General features: G+C 38.5%; 1 protein-coding gene across 1 annotated transcript in view; it reads left to right on the top strand.

The window, feature by feature from the left end:
* The first annotated feature begins 13,906 nt into the window (after positions 1–13,906).
* The window catches only part of slc26a6.2 (solute carrier family 26 member 6, tandem duplicate 2), a 19,741-nt gene continuing 19,382 nt past the window's right edge, over positions 13,907–14,265 (top strand). Inside the window, 1 exon segment of the mRNA XM_013910266.1 lies at positions 13,907–14,034. Coding sequence (XP_013765720.1) covers positions 13,907–14,034 — 128 coding nt within the window.

Genomic DNA, 14,265 nt, shown 5'->3' with positions numbered 1-14,265 from the left:
AGGGTCATGTTTTATTTGAGCAATAAGAAACAGCCTTTTTTTTCTATAGCTATATAGACTTAAACTGTTTGACCTTAAAATGAAGAATTTAAGTCTTTATGTGTATAGATATTTAATGGTAACAATAATGAATATTAAGTCTGTCCATACATCTGCTGATAATATAACAGCAAAATAGAGAACATATACAAATACCTTCATCAATATCAAGTAGCATCTTTTTTTAATGAACAAAGGAGATGGCACAGGTGTTACCCTACTGTACTGCACACATCTGTTTTTCTAATGTCCCTTAAAGTGAGTGCACCAGACTTTTGCTGCAAGTACTGCTCGCGTGTCACTACAGTAACCTGTTACACCTGTCCACTGCTGTCCACTGTTAAATGCATGTCTGTTTTTCTTAACAGGCGAAGCAAATTCCAGGCGTGACGATACTCACATGTTCAAGTCCACTTTACTTTGCCAACTCTGAACTGGTGTTCACAAAGATAAGACAGGTGCCAAATACACACACACACACACACACACACACACACACACACACACACACAAGTACACATGCACGCACACACACATTGATCTCCTAGAGCTCTGTCCTGATATGTAACTATTAATCTTGAATCTTCAACCTAATGATTACCAAACATTAAGTCTTTTAGACATAAAACTCTAATCAGCCAATCACATAGCAGTAGCTCAGAGACAGGTGATTTAGGTGACTTTGAACGTAGGATGAGAAAAGACAGGCTGGACTGAGTATTTCACAAACTGCTGATCTACTGCGATTTTCCCACATGACCATCTCTACAGTTTGCAAAGAATGGGATGAAAGAGAGAAAATATCCTGTGAGCAGCAGTTCTAAAGGAAAAATGCCCTTTTCATGTCAGAGGTCAGAGGAAAAGGACTCGACATGGTAGACATGGTAACAGAAAAGCGACAGTAAACCAAATAATCACAGATTACAACCATGAAGAGCATCTCTGAACACAAATGTCGAAGCAAACGAACTGCAGCACCACAGGACCACACTGAGTACCACTCCTGTCAGCTAAAGACAAAAAACTGAAGCTGCAATTTGGCAAAACTGGACAGTAGAAAATTGGAAAAATGTACCCTCATCTGATGAGTTTTGATTTCTGCTGCAACGTTCAGATGGGAGGGTCAGGATTTGGTGTAAACAACATGAAAACTTGGCTCCATCCTACCTCGTATCAACAGTTCACTGTATTCAGATGATATCCATGGTCACCAGATCCCATAGCGCACCGTTTGGATGTGGTGGAATTTGAGATTCACATGAAGGATGTGCAGTCGACAAATCTGCAGCAACTGTGTGATGCTGGCACATCAGCGTGAGACCAAAATCTCTGAGGAATGTTTCCAGAAACTGAATCGGTGAAAATGTCCAGTGAGTGTAACTCTGAGTTTCATCGCCAGCCCCATGCATTATGCAATGTGCTTGTGTGTGTGTGGATTTGTGCACTGGATTTGATCCCTCTAGTTGAAATAGAAAAATCTCAAAAGCATGTTTGAAGCACTGAAATGTAAATTTTTCACTTGTAACTTTTCCTCCTCACTTCTTTCCTCTTGCAACTTGGAGACGGTGAATCATGGTCAGAAGGAAAACTCAGTTGGAGTTCACATCGCTGCTTCTTCGGTTTCTTCCCCCCCAGCGCAGACACACATGCACACCTACTGCTTGGTTCTGGATCTCAGCTCTGTTACCTTCATGGACTCTGTGGCCATGACGGCACTTTGCAAGGTGAGGAGAGAAGTGCAGGATGAATGCAGCCAATGCATTTCTATGAAGAAATAATTTATTTGTTTGATATATTTATATTTACTCTAAACAGTCTAAAGGGAACTTATTCTCTGAGGCACTGTCATAGTGGGCAGTATTGTAGGTTTTTTATTTGTTCTCTGAAAACTTCTCTTTCCACTATCACCCAGAAAAAAAAATTTACTGAATAAAATCTGTAGAAGCCAGTAACATGCTACGAATAATGCTAATGCTAATGTAAATGGGTAAGATGCTAAATAATGACAAGATAATTAAAATCTACAAGACTCTAAGTCAAACAGAGTCCAGATATATTTTTCTGAGACAATATTTCTAAGTTCCTGAAATTTATCTTCATGTTTGAAAGTAAAGTGAAATGTTTTTTTGCAGGTTTTTTGTGTGTGTGATGGAACAGATCAGTGTTGTGTCAGCAGCAAATGTGGAGAATATGATGGAAACTACATCAGACTGAAGCTGAATGAACAAAATAATGACATTTTCTTTCTCACTAAGCTAAAGCTTTTCTTTACCTACAACTTTTTGTCACATTTGTCACAGATAAGACAGAAAATATAGTTTAGAGAAATATTCAGTCAGTTGTTTTACGTCAATATCACTAAAAATAAATTCAGCTTTAGAAATTGGATCACCAAACAGATGTATTCACTAATTCTCAAGGCCTCAGGAGGGAAAAAGAGCTGTCAGCCTGATATCTTTTTGCTGATCAAAGATATTAGCAAGAAATGGTTATGTAAGAAAAGACCAGCGTACTGGTCACGTGTGAGATAAAAACAAACCACGCGATTAACAACGTCACATGTGTGCATGTTGACGCAGAGCTTTTGCATAATTCTTATCTAATGGATAAGAAGAATTGAAACGTATTCGTCCCACTATGTATACATGTGCTTTTATATGATATTGGTAATGTTTATATGGTCACAAGATCCCTATGTTTGTGTGTGTTTTCACCAGGTTGTAGAAGTCTTGGACATCCAGGGTGTCGGTGTTTTTCTGGCAGCTTGCCCAGGTCAGCCTCATGTTTCATGCGCTCTTACTGTATCTCCCACAGAGTGACTTATCTTCTATTTCTCTCTCACACACTCATTCACGCACACACCCACACACACCCTCCGTTTCTCTTGGGTTTGGCTGTTACTGTTTCCACAGGTCAGGTTCTCACAACCCCTCCTAACTCGAGCTTTGCTTCAAGCTTCTTTTTCTTTCATTTTGAACTTCATGTAGCTGTTGCATTTTTTTTTCTTTAGGAGATTTTTTTTGTATGCCAGTGCACACACGGCAGGTTGTGTCTTTCTAATGAGACATGGGAGTGTAAAAGCATTTTCCATGTGATTAACATCAGTAAATATTTCAAATTACGCTGTAAATTCTGTGATTTCTAATTCTCTCTGCATGTTTACAGAGAAAGTTTTAGCCCAGCTCCAGACTCAGGGTTGTATACCAGACAGCCTGCCCCGCTCCTGTCTCTTTCCATCGGTCCATCATGCCGTCCAGCACTGCCTCACCATCCTACCCAGGTCCCTGGAGGTACGCACCATAGATAGATAGATAGATAGATAGATAGATAGATAGATAGATAGATAGATAGAAAGAAAATTCTTTTATTCTGCCTATTGCAACTGCTCAACTCCACTTTCACGGGGAAGCAGAGCTCATACACTCCTAAAATCATCTCATATTTTTAAATATGTGTTTTGTTGAGCAGCAGGTTTTCTGCTGTGTTTGTGTAGCCACATCGAACATGTAACTGTTTACAGCTCCTCTGTACTGTACTACTGCATCTGTGAAACTGACTCACTCACTTGTGTAGTCAGTACAGGCTGAAAAATACTAAGTGTGAAAATGCAAATTGAGAAAAGGAAAGACAAGAAAGAAGGGTAGGGGTGTAGTTAGTTAGAGGTGAATTTAGCAGACTGTAGGCTGGTACACTGTCTCTGATTGAGGCGGGAGGATTGAAGCTGTGTTACCTGGATTTGCATGTGAGTCTTTTCAGTTGCATTTTTAGATCATGTATGAAGGTGATTGGATCTGGCTGACCAGAGGAGACAGTGTGGATCACAAAATATTATTTCTGTGTCCGAAAACTCTCTTTGCTCATTCAATCATTTCTCCCAATATAAAATTAAAATGCTTAGTCATAGTTACCAGTAAACTGAGATTTTGGACACTTATTGTCACAGGTGCAGTCACAGCTCTTGGGAGAATTGTATGCGTGTTGTGAACACTATGTTTGTTTTGTTCTGTTGGGGGGATTTTTACACTCTATCTATTGAACTGTAAATCTGGTGAACTGACATTTTGCTGCACTGGTTTTCTTTCCTTTAAATTGCTCATTTAAACTATAATCTGCTATTGTGTGCTTTTTTGTGGCATTTCAACATATTTAAAGATTTTCTTTGTTTATTCTTTGCTTCTAATCAGGAAATCAACTCGGACACAAGCGTTTGTTAAAACAACAAAGGGACAATAATTCTGCATAAAGCAGACCCCAAACACAACCCTGGGGTGGACGGCGTCCATTTATTTTTGACAGGAATGCTCTTTTGCATTTGCATGTTGCACATTTCCCAGGTTGGCTTTTCTCAGTCTTTGCTTTTTTGTATTTCCACAAATAAATGTAACAACAAATGTATTCTCCATTTCATGCTGTTATTAAACATTCTGAAATTTTGCTGATTTTCAATGCAGAGTGAAAAGTTTGAATCTCCTGGTTTTGAGCCTAGTACACCTGCTGCTCCGCAGCACTATCTGTCACACCAGAAAGGACTCAAACCCAAACATCCTAGCTTTGAAGAGAAGCGCCTTATCCATTAAGCTGTTGAGGCTTGAGAATACCTGATGACAATGCAGACACAGAGCACTGATGGGCTTATTCATTAACCGAGGCAACAGTGTTCTTACAGTTTTTCTCCGTCGCTTTGGTGCTTTTCTCACATCACTATTAACATTAAAATGCTCACTTTTTGTACAGCCATTTACAGTAAAATCTACAGTAAAGTTAAACATTCCTGTAGTTAGGGAAGTAAGTGAGTACAAGACACTGAATATGTATGTTTCCCATTTTTACTGTGTAGGCTGTTTGTAATTCTACAACATTGTGCAAAAGAAAAATACTCTACAGTCACTTATTTAGAATAAACATAAGAAACACCCTTTTGGAAGAGCTGTGCACAAATGTGAACAATATAACAGTACATATTGTAACTGAACATACGTAAATCATTCTGGCACATCCAGACGTTCCCGTCTGTCTGGCTACATATTTTCATCTACATCACAATGGATACCATTCCTTGCAATGCAGCGAGGAAAATATCACCTGTAGTGGTGAATCCACCCTCTGCATGACTCAGCTGTGATGTCATCCCATGCTGCATCCATGGCTGCTAGCAGGGCCATTTGCGCATGTGAATGCCGGTCATAAACCTTCCACCTCCAGGCAGAGAAAAACTCCTCTTATCGGATTAAGGAATGGGGAGTAGGGAGGGAGAAATTCAACCAGCATTATGTCATGTGCTGCAAACCACTGTCTGACCAGATATGAGTGGTGAAAACGGATATTATCCCACACAACGACATACTTGTTAAGTTGGCCTCAACCCCTCTCATTCTCAGGGACTATGTCCCTGTAAAGAGTGTCTAAAAAAGTCAGGAAATGTTGTGTATTGTATGGACCAAGAAGGAGAATATGGGTGAGGATGCCATTGTCTGAGATGGCTGCACACATTGTAACATTCTCTCCACACCGGCGTGGGACATCGGTGGTTGCTCCCTGTCCAATGCGATTTCTTCCACGCCTTCTGCCTTTGGCCAGATTGAAACCCGCCTCATCAACGTATATGAACGTGTGCAGTGGTTCCTCTCCCTTTAGAGAGAGAGAGAAAATGGAACATCTTTTCCTGTGTAACATAATGCATTTTGTATGTTCTGTGATTATATATACAAAATTGCTAGACTACTGCATGAAACTACACAAATTAAAACAGTTTACAGTGCTGAACGTTAGAGTATACATAGAAGACATGTTTTACCTACTAGTGACAGATCTCCTTCACTCTTTCACTGTTCTGTTCAAATGGCACTTTGTACAATTCTTTCATGCCCATTTCTTTTCTCTTGAGCACTCTGTCAGTTGTTGCAATTGACACAGATCCAATATTGCCAAATACACCGTTATCCTCTATGACAGCGCTTTGGGTTTCTTTCAACTTTATTGCATTGTTTGCAATCACCATTGCACAAATGGCTTCCTCTTGCTGTGGGGTAAAAAGGGGCCCTCTTCCACCTCCGTGTGGTTGTCTTTCAATCCTTTGTGGTGCAGATTACAGTAAAATTACAGTAATCTACACTCAACATGAGATATTATGAGATGTTGGATTACTTTTCAATACTATACATATCTGTTCTCCCTATGAAATGTTTGAATGATTGAACTCCCAGTGGTTCTTTCAACATTTGGTTGCACCCTCCCTCATCCATTGTGAGGCCATGATTGACAACATGGTCAACAAGTGTTGCCCTAATTTCATTAGGAATCGGCCCATGTATTTTGGCGTCTTCTCCCTCTTCCCCTGTTTTGTCCCCCCCACATCCTCACCCCTCTTCCACGATGCTGACCTTCCTGTCCTGCTCAGTTCATATAGGCTTCCCAATTGAGGGTTCATGGGATTGATCCATGAGTGATTGTGAACAAGCGGCTTGGCATTGGTTACAACTAATACTTCACACACCTCCTTGTCAGTGAAAGCTGAAGTTCACCTGAGAGAAATTGTTCAATTTCCGGGACATTTCCAGGAAAAAATAATAATTAAAAAAAGTATAACATTTGCTTGACAGCATTTGAAAACTATACTTGTATATAATGACTCAAGCAATGAAATGAAGACAATTAGTTTTATTGGGAACGACTATTCAGCATCCAAAAGTATAGTTCATTTTGACTGACATGACATAAGCAAATGATAATGTTGTCAACGGCAGAGAATTGTATGAAAGCAACTGATACATGTCCAAGAGCACTTACAATTTGTTCAGAGGAAGGAGAAATTGCTACTATGATGTGCACAAATGACTTTCTGTGTAATTCCCTGTGTATCAACTACATCGCCATTTCTGGTTAGTCTCTGTTAGTTTTTCCCTGTTTAGGTCGTACTTCTTCAGGCTTCTTGAAGGGCATTCAAAGCTCTTCTTCAGATGAAAGACATGTGGATGAGAAAGAACCAGTACTTTCTGATCAATGTCATTGCTGGATTTATTAAAGAGGAAAAAGACATACATGTTTTAGCCATGAGCCATCATTAGCATAACGTAAAACAAAAAGCAGTGACAATATATGCCTATTGTCACTGGTCCAAACGCCTATTCGAGTCCTCTCATCAAACACTGAATAATCATATATCTTTGTGAGAATAATTTGAGCACACTCCCAATGTCAGTATCACTTAAAGACAATCTTATTAGAAACATAATAAAATTGTGCATTACAAAGTTTTCATTGATTTTAAAAGAATGTATGTAACAATCTCTATGTGAGTTTTCAAGGTTGCTGACGTGACATTGCAAATGCGTGTGTGGTGTGTCGAACCATGTTGGAAAAAGGTCAGGATGAAGTCTATGAACCTTCACTATCATTAACTTTGACAGGATTACCCCGTTGACTCACTCAATCCCTGACACTGGCTCAAGAAGTAATGAACAGCCTAGCTAGTGTACTATTTCCTGTAGCTTCACATTATCACGTCGCTGTGGCGACTAAACAACAAGACTTGGAACCATGTGATAAAAATCCAGGTTGGTCAGGTTTGTAACACATGCACCAAAGCCATACTGCCATGAACTATGTGACTGGATTGTGACACCCTGTTTTTGTTTTCATTCATTTTTAAAGTTATACAATGATTTAATGCACACAATAATGCAGGTTAACAATACAGCTTGTATTTAATGACCGGCTCAGTCATCTCCGTCTCTGTCGTCGCCGCCGCTGCCTTCCGCTGCCTTCCGCTGCCTTCCGCTGCCTTCCGCGCGGCCGGCCTCCGGACCGGCTCAGTCGTCTCCTTCGACGATGACGGGTAGCAGTCATGTGTCTTTCCAAGAAAATGTTCTCGAGTTCAAAGATTAAATCTGAGCATAGTTCATGGTTTGAATGCTGCTATGTTCAAATGAACATGCTTCTATAGAGATTCTCTTTACTTTTCATGTAGATCCTTCTCATTAAAATACGCTGATAAAAGTTGTACAAAAGGTTAGACCCTTCTCAGTCTTATCAATAGACAAAGGGGCCGCATTATAAGACCTGTTAATATTCTTTCCTGAGGAAGAAACCTCACCAGATACTGTGCCTTTTGCAAAACACTGAAGACAAGAGTCAATCTCATTTGTGAGTAGGAATGAGAATTGATAAGAATTACATCCAATTCTATTATCGATATTACTTATCGATTCGATTCCTTATTAATTCTCGATTCTAGATTGGGTTCTCACTAGCTCTGCATTTAGAGTTACCACCATCACTAAGCAGCATATCAAAGACATTACATTTGTGCAAATTAATTGCATGTTGTCTGGTCAAATGTTCGCGTACGCTGGAGGTATTTCATCTCTTTGTTAAGATTAGTGTCAGGTCAATACTCAAAAAAGTAACACTTTTATTAAAGGTAATGCAGTACATTACTTAATTACTTCAAGAAGAAAATAATTCATTATACTCCTCATTACATTACTTTCATCTTACTCTGTAAAATGACCTGAAGTACACTGTCTTATAATAACCATTTCACAATATAAACTTGAGGCTACAGCCCCACACACCAACACAAATCCCTATCCTGATGAGGACACATATATGAAGAGAAAGCCAACAGCACAAATGAAAGAGGAAGCTTCTACTGTAGAAACATGCACTGATAGAAATGGAGGCTGCAGCCTGACTGCTCATCCGTTTGTTACCTGATGAAGTTCAGCATCAGCTTCACCGCAGCTCACAAATGATGGCTCACTTGAGCCGTCCTGGGCTGAGGTCGGCATTCCATCCGCTTTAGCATCACTCTGGGTTCTAGGCTAGATTAGCATTAGCATGCTGTCTGTGCAGGTGTTTGCAAAGAGCCAAAGTTGTGGTGGTAGCATAATGCAGCTGTTTCTGTCCTGGATGCAGTTTGCACTTTACCATTATGCCCTTGTCCTTTAGAGCAATAAAAATAGAAGTAAGGTCCATACCCATGTTGCAAACTGTCCTGCTATTTTCCTCAGCTGACAACTGAAATTAGCTGCATGTAGTGCAAGTGCAAGAATCGATGAGTCCAAGGGATTCGACTACTAGAAACTGGTTCTTGAAGAGAGCTGGTTCTCGATTCCCATCCCTTTTCATGTAACATCATCCTCTGGGATCTTGGTCATTGTTTTCAGTCTTATCACATATTAGCGCTCAGTTACACAGGCGTAAGGACGGATCAGGGTTCCCATGGCAACCTCCAGATAGTAGAACAAAATATGTATTCCCCAGCTGGTTTGCGAGTACTTGCTGGGTGAAATCGGCCACAATGTGGGTGCTGTATCTCTTTGTGGCCTTCCAGTTGCTTTGGCTGCTAACAGATTGCCACAGTAGTTTGCATGGAAAATGGCAACTTGTCTGCAAACACTTGCAACATGTTTGGCAATGAACAGCGAAACTGCAGAATGTCTAAAGCCAACCACAATCTTTTCTCTATCAGAGTAAAAGTTGTCCCTTATGTGCAACCAACACAGTTCAAAAGGCACAACTTTTACTTTGAAAGTGAAAAGTCTCTGTTTGTGGTTGGATTTGCTCTTTTTCAGGTTTCACTACAGCTCAGGCAGCAAATGGTAAATGATTGCAAACAAGTCTGGGTATTCCATGCAAACTATTGGCGACTGTCACCAATACTTATGGTATACTTATACTTGTGTTTATAAGTATTTTGACAGTGCTAGATTTTAACCAAAGCACTTTTATCTAATGTTCACACACACGCTTACGCTCCAATGGGGCAACTCTGGCTTTACTATCTTGCCCAAGGATACTTCGACATGCAGACTGGAGGAGCCTGAGATTAAACCATCAACTTCCAATTTGCAGACAACTGTGTCTCTCTGTGTGTGCCGGTACTCTGAAGTACTTTATTCCAGATGTATGTTCACTTTGAAATAACTATATGCATGCTGTGTTAAAATGCCAAGCTTTGGCTTTTCTTTGAGAGTAACTTCCTATAAATAGATTGTGTACATAATGTCGAGATCAAAAAGTAATTGGACACGAAGTCAGAAAAAGTTATTATATTTAATATTGTGTGGAAAATGCTTTTACTTTTTGACCCACAGACATCAGCAGATGGTTTGCCTCTTCCCCGGTGAAGCTCTCCCTGTCATTCACAGCAGTCACTGTCAGCTTTTGGTTGTTTGGGGACTCAATCAATCAAAAATATGCAACCTCTTCACCATGTGTTCACATTGGCAGTATGAATGATGAAATGTCATCTCATGAGTTTTGATGAATTTGGCTGAATCTGAGCACTCATTTTGCTTGTGTATATCTTGGCATTCACCCCATTGCTTCTGCCAGCAGTAAATCCTCAATAAATGTCATGTTGCCAGTGTCTTTGGCAGCTAGACATGCCCAAGTAACTTTGATGTCTCTCTAACAGATTAATGCTTTGATTGAATCACATTATTCATATTATTTACTTGTATAGTCAATTTTTTAAATTGACAGGTAATTCCATCTCAGCGTAACAAGTGACTATCAACTCTGAATGAGTTTTTTCCTTCGTGAACTTACGCTGAAATAAATCACAGCTGCCCACAATATGTTATATTGCAGATGAAATACTATTCATTAACTGCACAAATATTGTGTTCTGCATGCTAGTACTACAACTAGCATGCAGAATGTAATACTAATACTGTGCCATACTAGTACTATTGTTGCAGTACTGGTATACTGCAATAAACATAGTGGAACATACATTACAAACAGTGCATAGTGGAATCTAAATGGATCTGAATGGTGTCTAAATACACTTCAGAGCTTCATTACAGAAGAAAAGCACACACGTTTGTAAAAATCTTTGTGTGTGTGTTGATTTTTTTGTGTGAAATCGCTTCCCATTGTAGTTACTATTAACATGACAGCGATGAGGAAAGCTAAAATTAAAATGCATATAACTGCTATCACAGTTGGTTAACAGTTATCTGGATGAAGTTTGTGATGTGGGTTTCCAAATACAGATCATTAACTTTGACTAAATTATCTTTTTCAGAGAGACTGCAAATCTAAGTCACTGGGTCAGGAAGCAATGAATAGCCTTGCTTCACGCCGTTGCATTACTGTTGCAAACTAATCAGTAAGACCCAGTTAAATATCAACCAGGTTTCTGGTACTGGCTGTGCGTGTTTTTCTAAGAAAATGTCCATGGTGGAAAGATTAAAGCTGAGCAAAGTTCACTGTGATGTTAAAAATTCTTCTAGATAAAATAGATAAAGCCTTTTTTTTTATCAGTGAACAAAGAGGCTACTTTCAGAAGTTGACATTCTTTCCTAAGGACAAAATCTCACCAGATGTGTCTGCTGTGCCTTTTGTGACATGAAGTAAGAAGCACTGAAAACGAGAAACTAATTTGTAAGTTTTTAACCTTCTGGGCTCTTGGCCATTACTGCTCTGTACAGATGTGTCTGATGTTTCATGTTACTGTGTAAAAATGTATAAATTCAAATGATTTTAACAAAAACGTAATCATTTTCTTTTTAACATGAGTTCCTTTGCAATGCTAACACAAAACCTTCTTTAGTTTCTTTAAATGGTGCATTATGTTTAAAGCAGTTCTATATCAGCCTGTCAAAAAATCAATACAGTAAAAAGTGTTGTTGCTGTTGTTTAAACTGTGTTGAATTTCAGTCTTTTTGCTATATGCTCCGTTTACTATTAACATGACAATGATGAGTAAAATAAAGTATATACAATACAAAGTAAAGGTCTGGAGTCATCTTTCATTTTATTACATTTTATTTAAAAAAAAAAGGCAAATATGTGCAGTGATTTATTGAAAGATGTGTATAGATACATAGAAATACAGTATATATAACACAATCAGAGCTTGTACAAGTCTAATAATCATCGATATTTGGTATAATTACCTTTATTCTTCAACACAGTCTGAAGTCTCTTAGCCAGCTTTCTTATACTTTCTTTAAGTAATACTTGTCTAGGCTTCTTGAAGAGCATTCAAAGCTCTTCTTCAGATGAAAGACATGTGGATGAGAAAGAACCAGTACTTTCTGATCAATGTCATTGCTGGATTTATTAAAGAGGAAAAAGACATACATGTTTTAGCCATGAGCCATCATTAGCATAACGTAAAACAAAAATCAGTGACAATATATAAGGGGAGGTCCGAACGCCTATTCGAGTCCTCTCATCAAACAAATCTTTGTGAGAATAATTTGAGCACACTCCCAATGTCAGTATCACTTAAAGACAATCTTATTAGAAACATAATAAAATTGTGCATTACAAAGTTTTCATTGATTTTAAAAGAATGTATGTAACAATCTCTATGTGAGTTTTCAAGGTTGCTGACGTGACATTGCAAATGCGTGTGTGGTGTGTCGAACCATGTTGGAAAAAGGTCAGGATGAAGTCTATGAACCTTCACTATCATTAACTTTGACAGGATTACCCCGTTGACTCACTCAATCCCTGACAGTGGCTCAAGAAGTAATGAACAGCCTAGCTAGTGTACTATTTCCTGTAGCCTCACATTATCACGTCGCTGTGGCGACTAAACAACAAGACTTGGAACCATGTGATAAAAATCCAGGTTGGTCAGGTTTGTAACACATGCACCAAAGCCATACTGCCATGAACTATGTGACTGGATTGTGCAATGATTTAATGCACACAATAATGTAGGTTAACAATACAGCTTGTATTTAATGACAGGGATGTGTGCATATCCCCAAATAATATTAAATTTAGCTATAGAATCTATATGGTTACAGATTATATGTGAAACTAGTGTGTAAGAGGGGCGATAAGGATGTGTGTATTTGAGGGTTTTTTTTATGTATATGAGTATTTATTTCATATATTTATAAATCTCTAAGATTTAGTGTGTAGTGTGAGGGAGGACAAATATGAATAAGCAACGACAGGATCATAAAGCTCCAAGTCCAAAAATAAAACCGACTATATTTCTGGTTGGCTATCAGTTTATCCAGTGATCTGTGATTATCCTTCAGTGTGACCACAAATAAATCAAATAAATCTGACTCTGCTGAAAGGACCAATATCTTTAATCATGCACAGATAAAACATAGAACACAGATAAGGTGCAATAAAGGAAACTAATGCGCAGCACTTCAGTCTGTAGTTATCTCATAGGTTAACCTGTGTGTGTCTGCTGTCTATACCACAAAGTCTTTTATGGTAGTACCATAACATGCCAGAGTACAAATTCATTCTGAGACAAACCATGATTAACAATAAATAAATAAATAATTTTAAGTACAACATGAGCAACGGAAATCCCTCATTAAATCATAAAACAAAAATGTTCTGAACATTTTTCTACCATGTCTGTTTTCACTTGTACAGCACGTACAAGGAACTTTGTCCTCTTCCTCGACTGACATGTGCTGTGTCAAATCTAGAGTTGTCTTCAAGGTCTCAAAGCAATCAGATCACAAGACAGACAGCAACTATCCTCAGGCAAGTTGGGGAGAGAGGAGCTCAGGAGCTTTCTTGGCTTTCAGAATAAAACTTTGCCTTTATCTCTTTGCTACAAAAAAAAAAAAGAATATAGGAATACTTAGAAATACCGTCACTACTTGCAGCCACTTGGATCTGATGCAGAAGATTTCATTTGATGCCTGTGCACCATTGTCCACAAGAAGGATTTATTTATCCCAATAGGTATGTACAACTTTATTACTAGCTTTTGATACAGCTGCAGACATAACAAGGTAGTTACTGACAAATGTTTAAAGATTTTCAAAAACACATTATTTTTCCCCCACAATAATTATATTTTATCATGATAATTTTTCAACAATGTCTAAAGTACTGGCAAAGATAAGAAGCATTTTTGTCAGCCATGGCAGAGAGAAGGCGAATGAGTTACAGCGTCCACAGGGAGGTCCTGGATGAAGAAGCAATGGATGAGATGGGACAAAAGTCTGTATCAAAAACATCTCTGCGTGAGAAGGTCAAAAAGTCAGTAAGGTAAAGCACTTTACAGTATATTTAATCAACTGTATATCTCATCCCATTCACAAATGACATTAACCTCCTATAGGACGCTGTGTCCACATATGTGGACATCACATTTTGGGTTATTTAGACTAAAATACTCTTACAAGGACATTATACTGCTTCTGTTCTATCAAACTTTTAAACAAATATCCTCATATGTGGCTCTTATTTTTCTTAAAAACAAAAATAAGGTTAAAAAAA

The sequence above is a fragment of the Pundamilia nyererei genome, unplaced genomic scaffold, assembly GCF_000239375.1.
Source record: "Pundamilia nyererei isolate P.nyererei 1_Seehausen unplaced genomic scaffold, PunNye1.0 scaffold00039, whole genome shotgun sequence".
Lineage (NCBI taxonomy): Eukaryota > Metazoa > Chordata > Actinopteri > Cichliformes > Cichlidae > Pundamilia > Pundamilia nyererei.
This window is presented reverse-complemented; position numbering and strand designations above follow the sequence as displayed.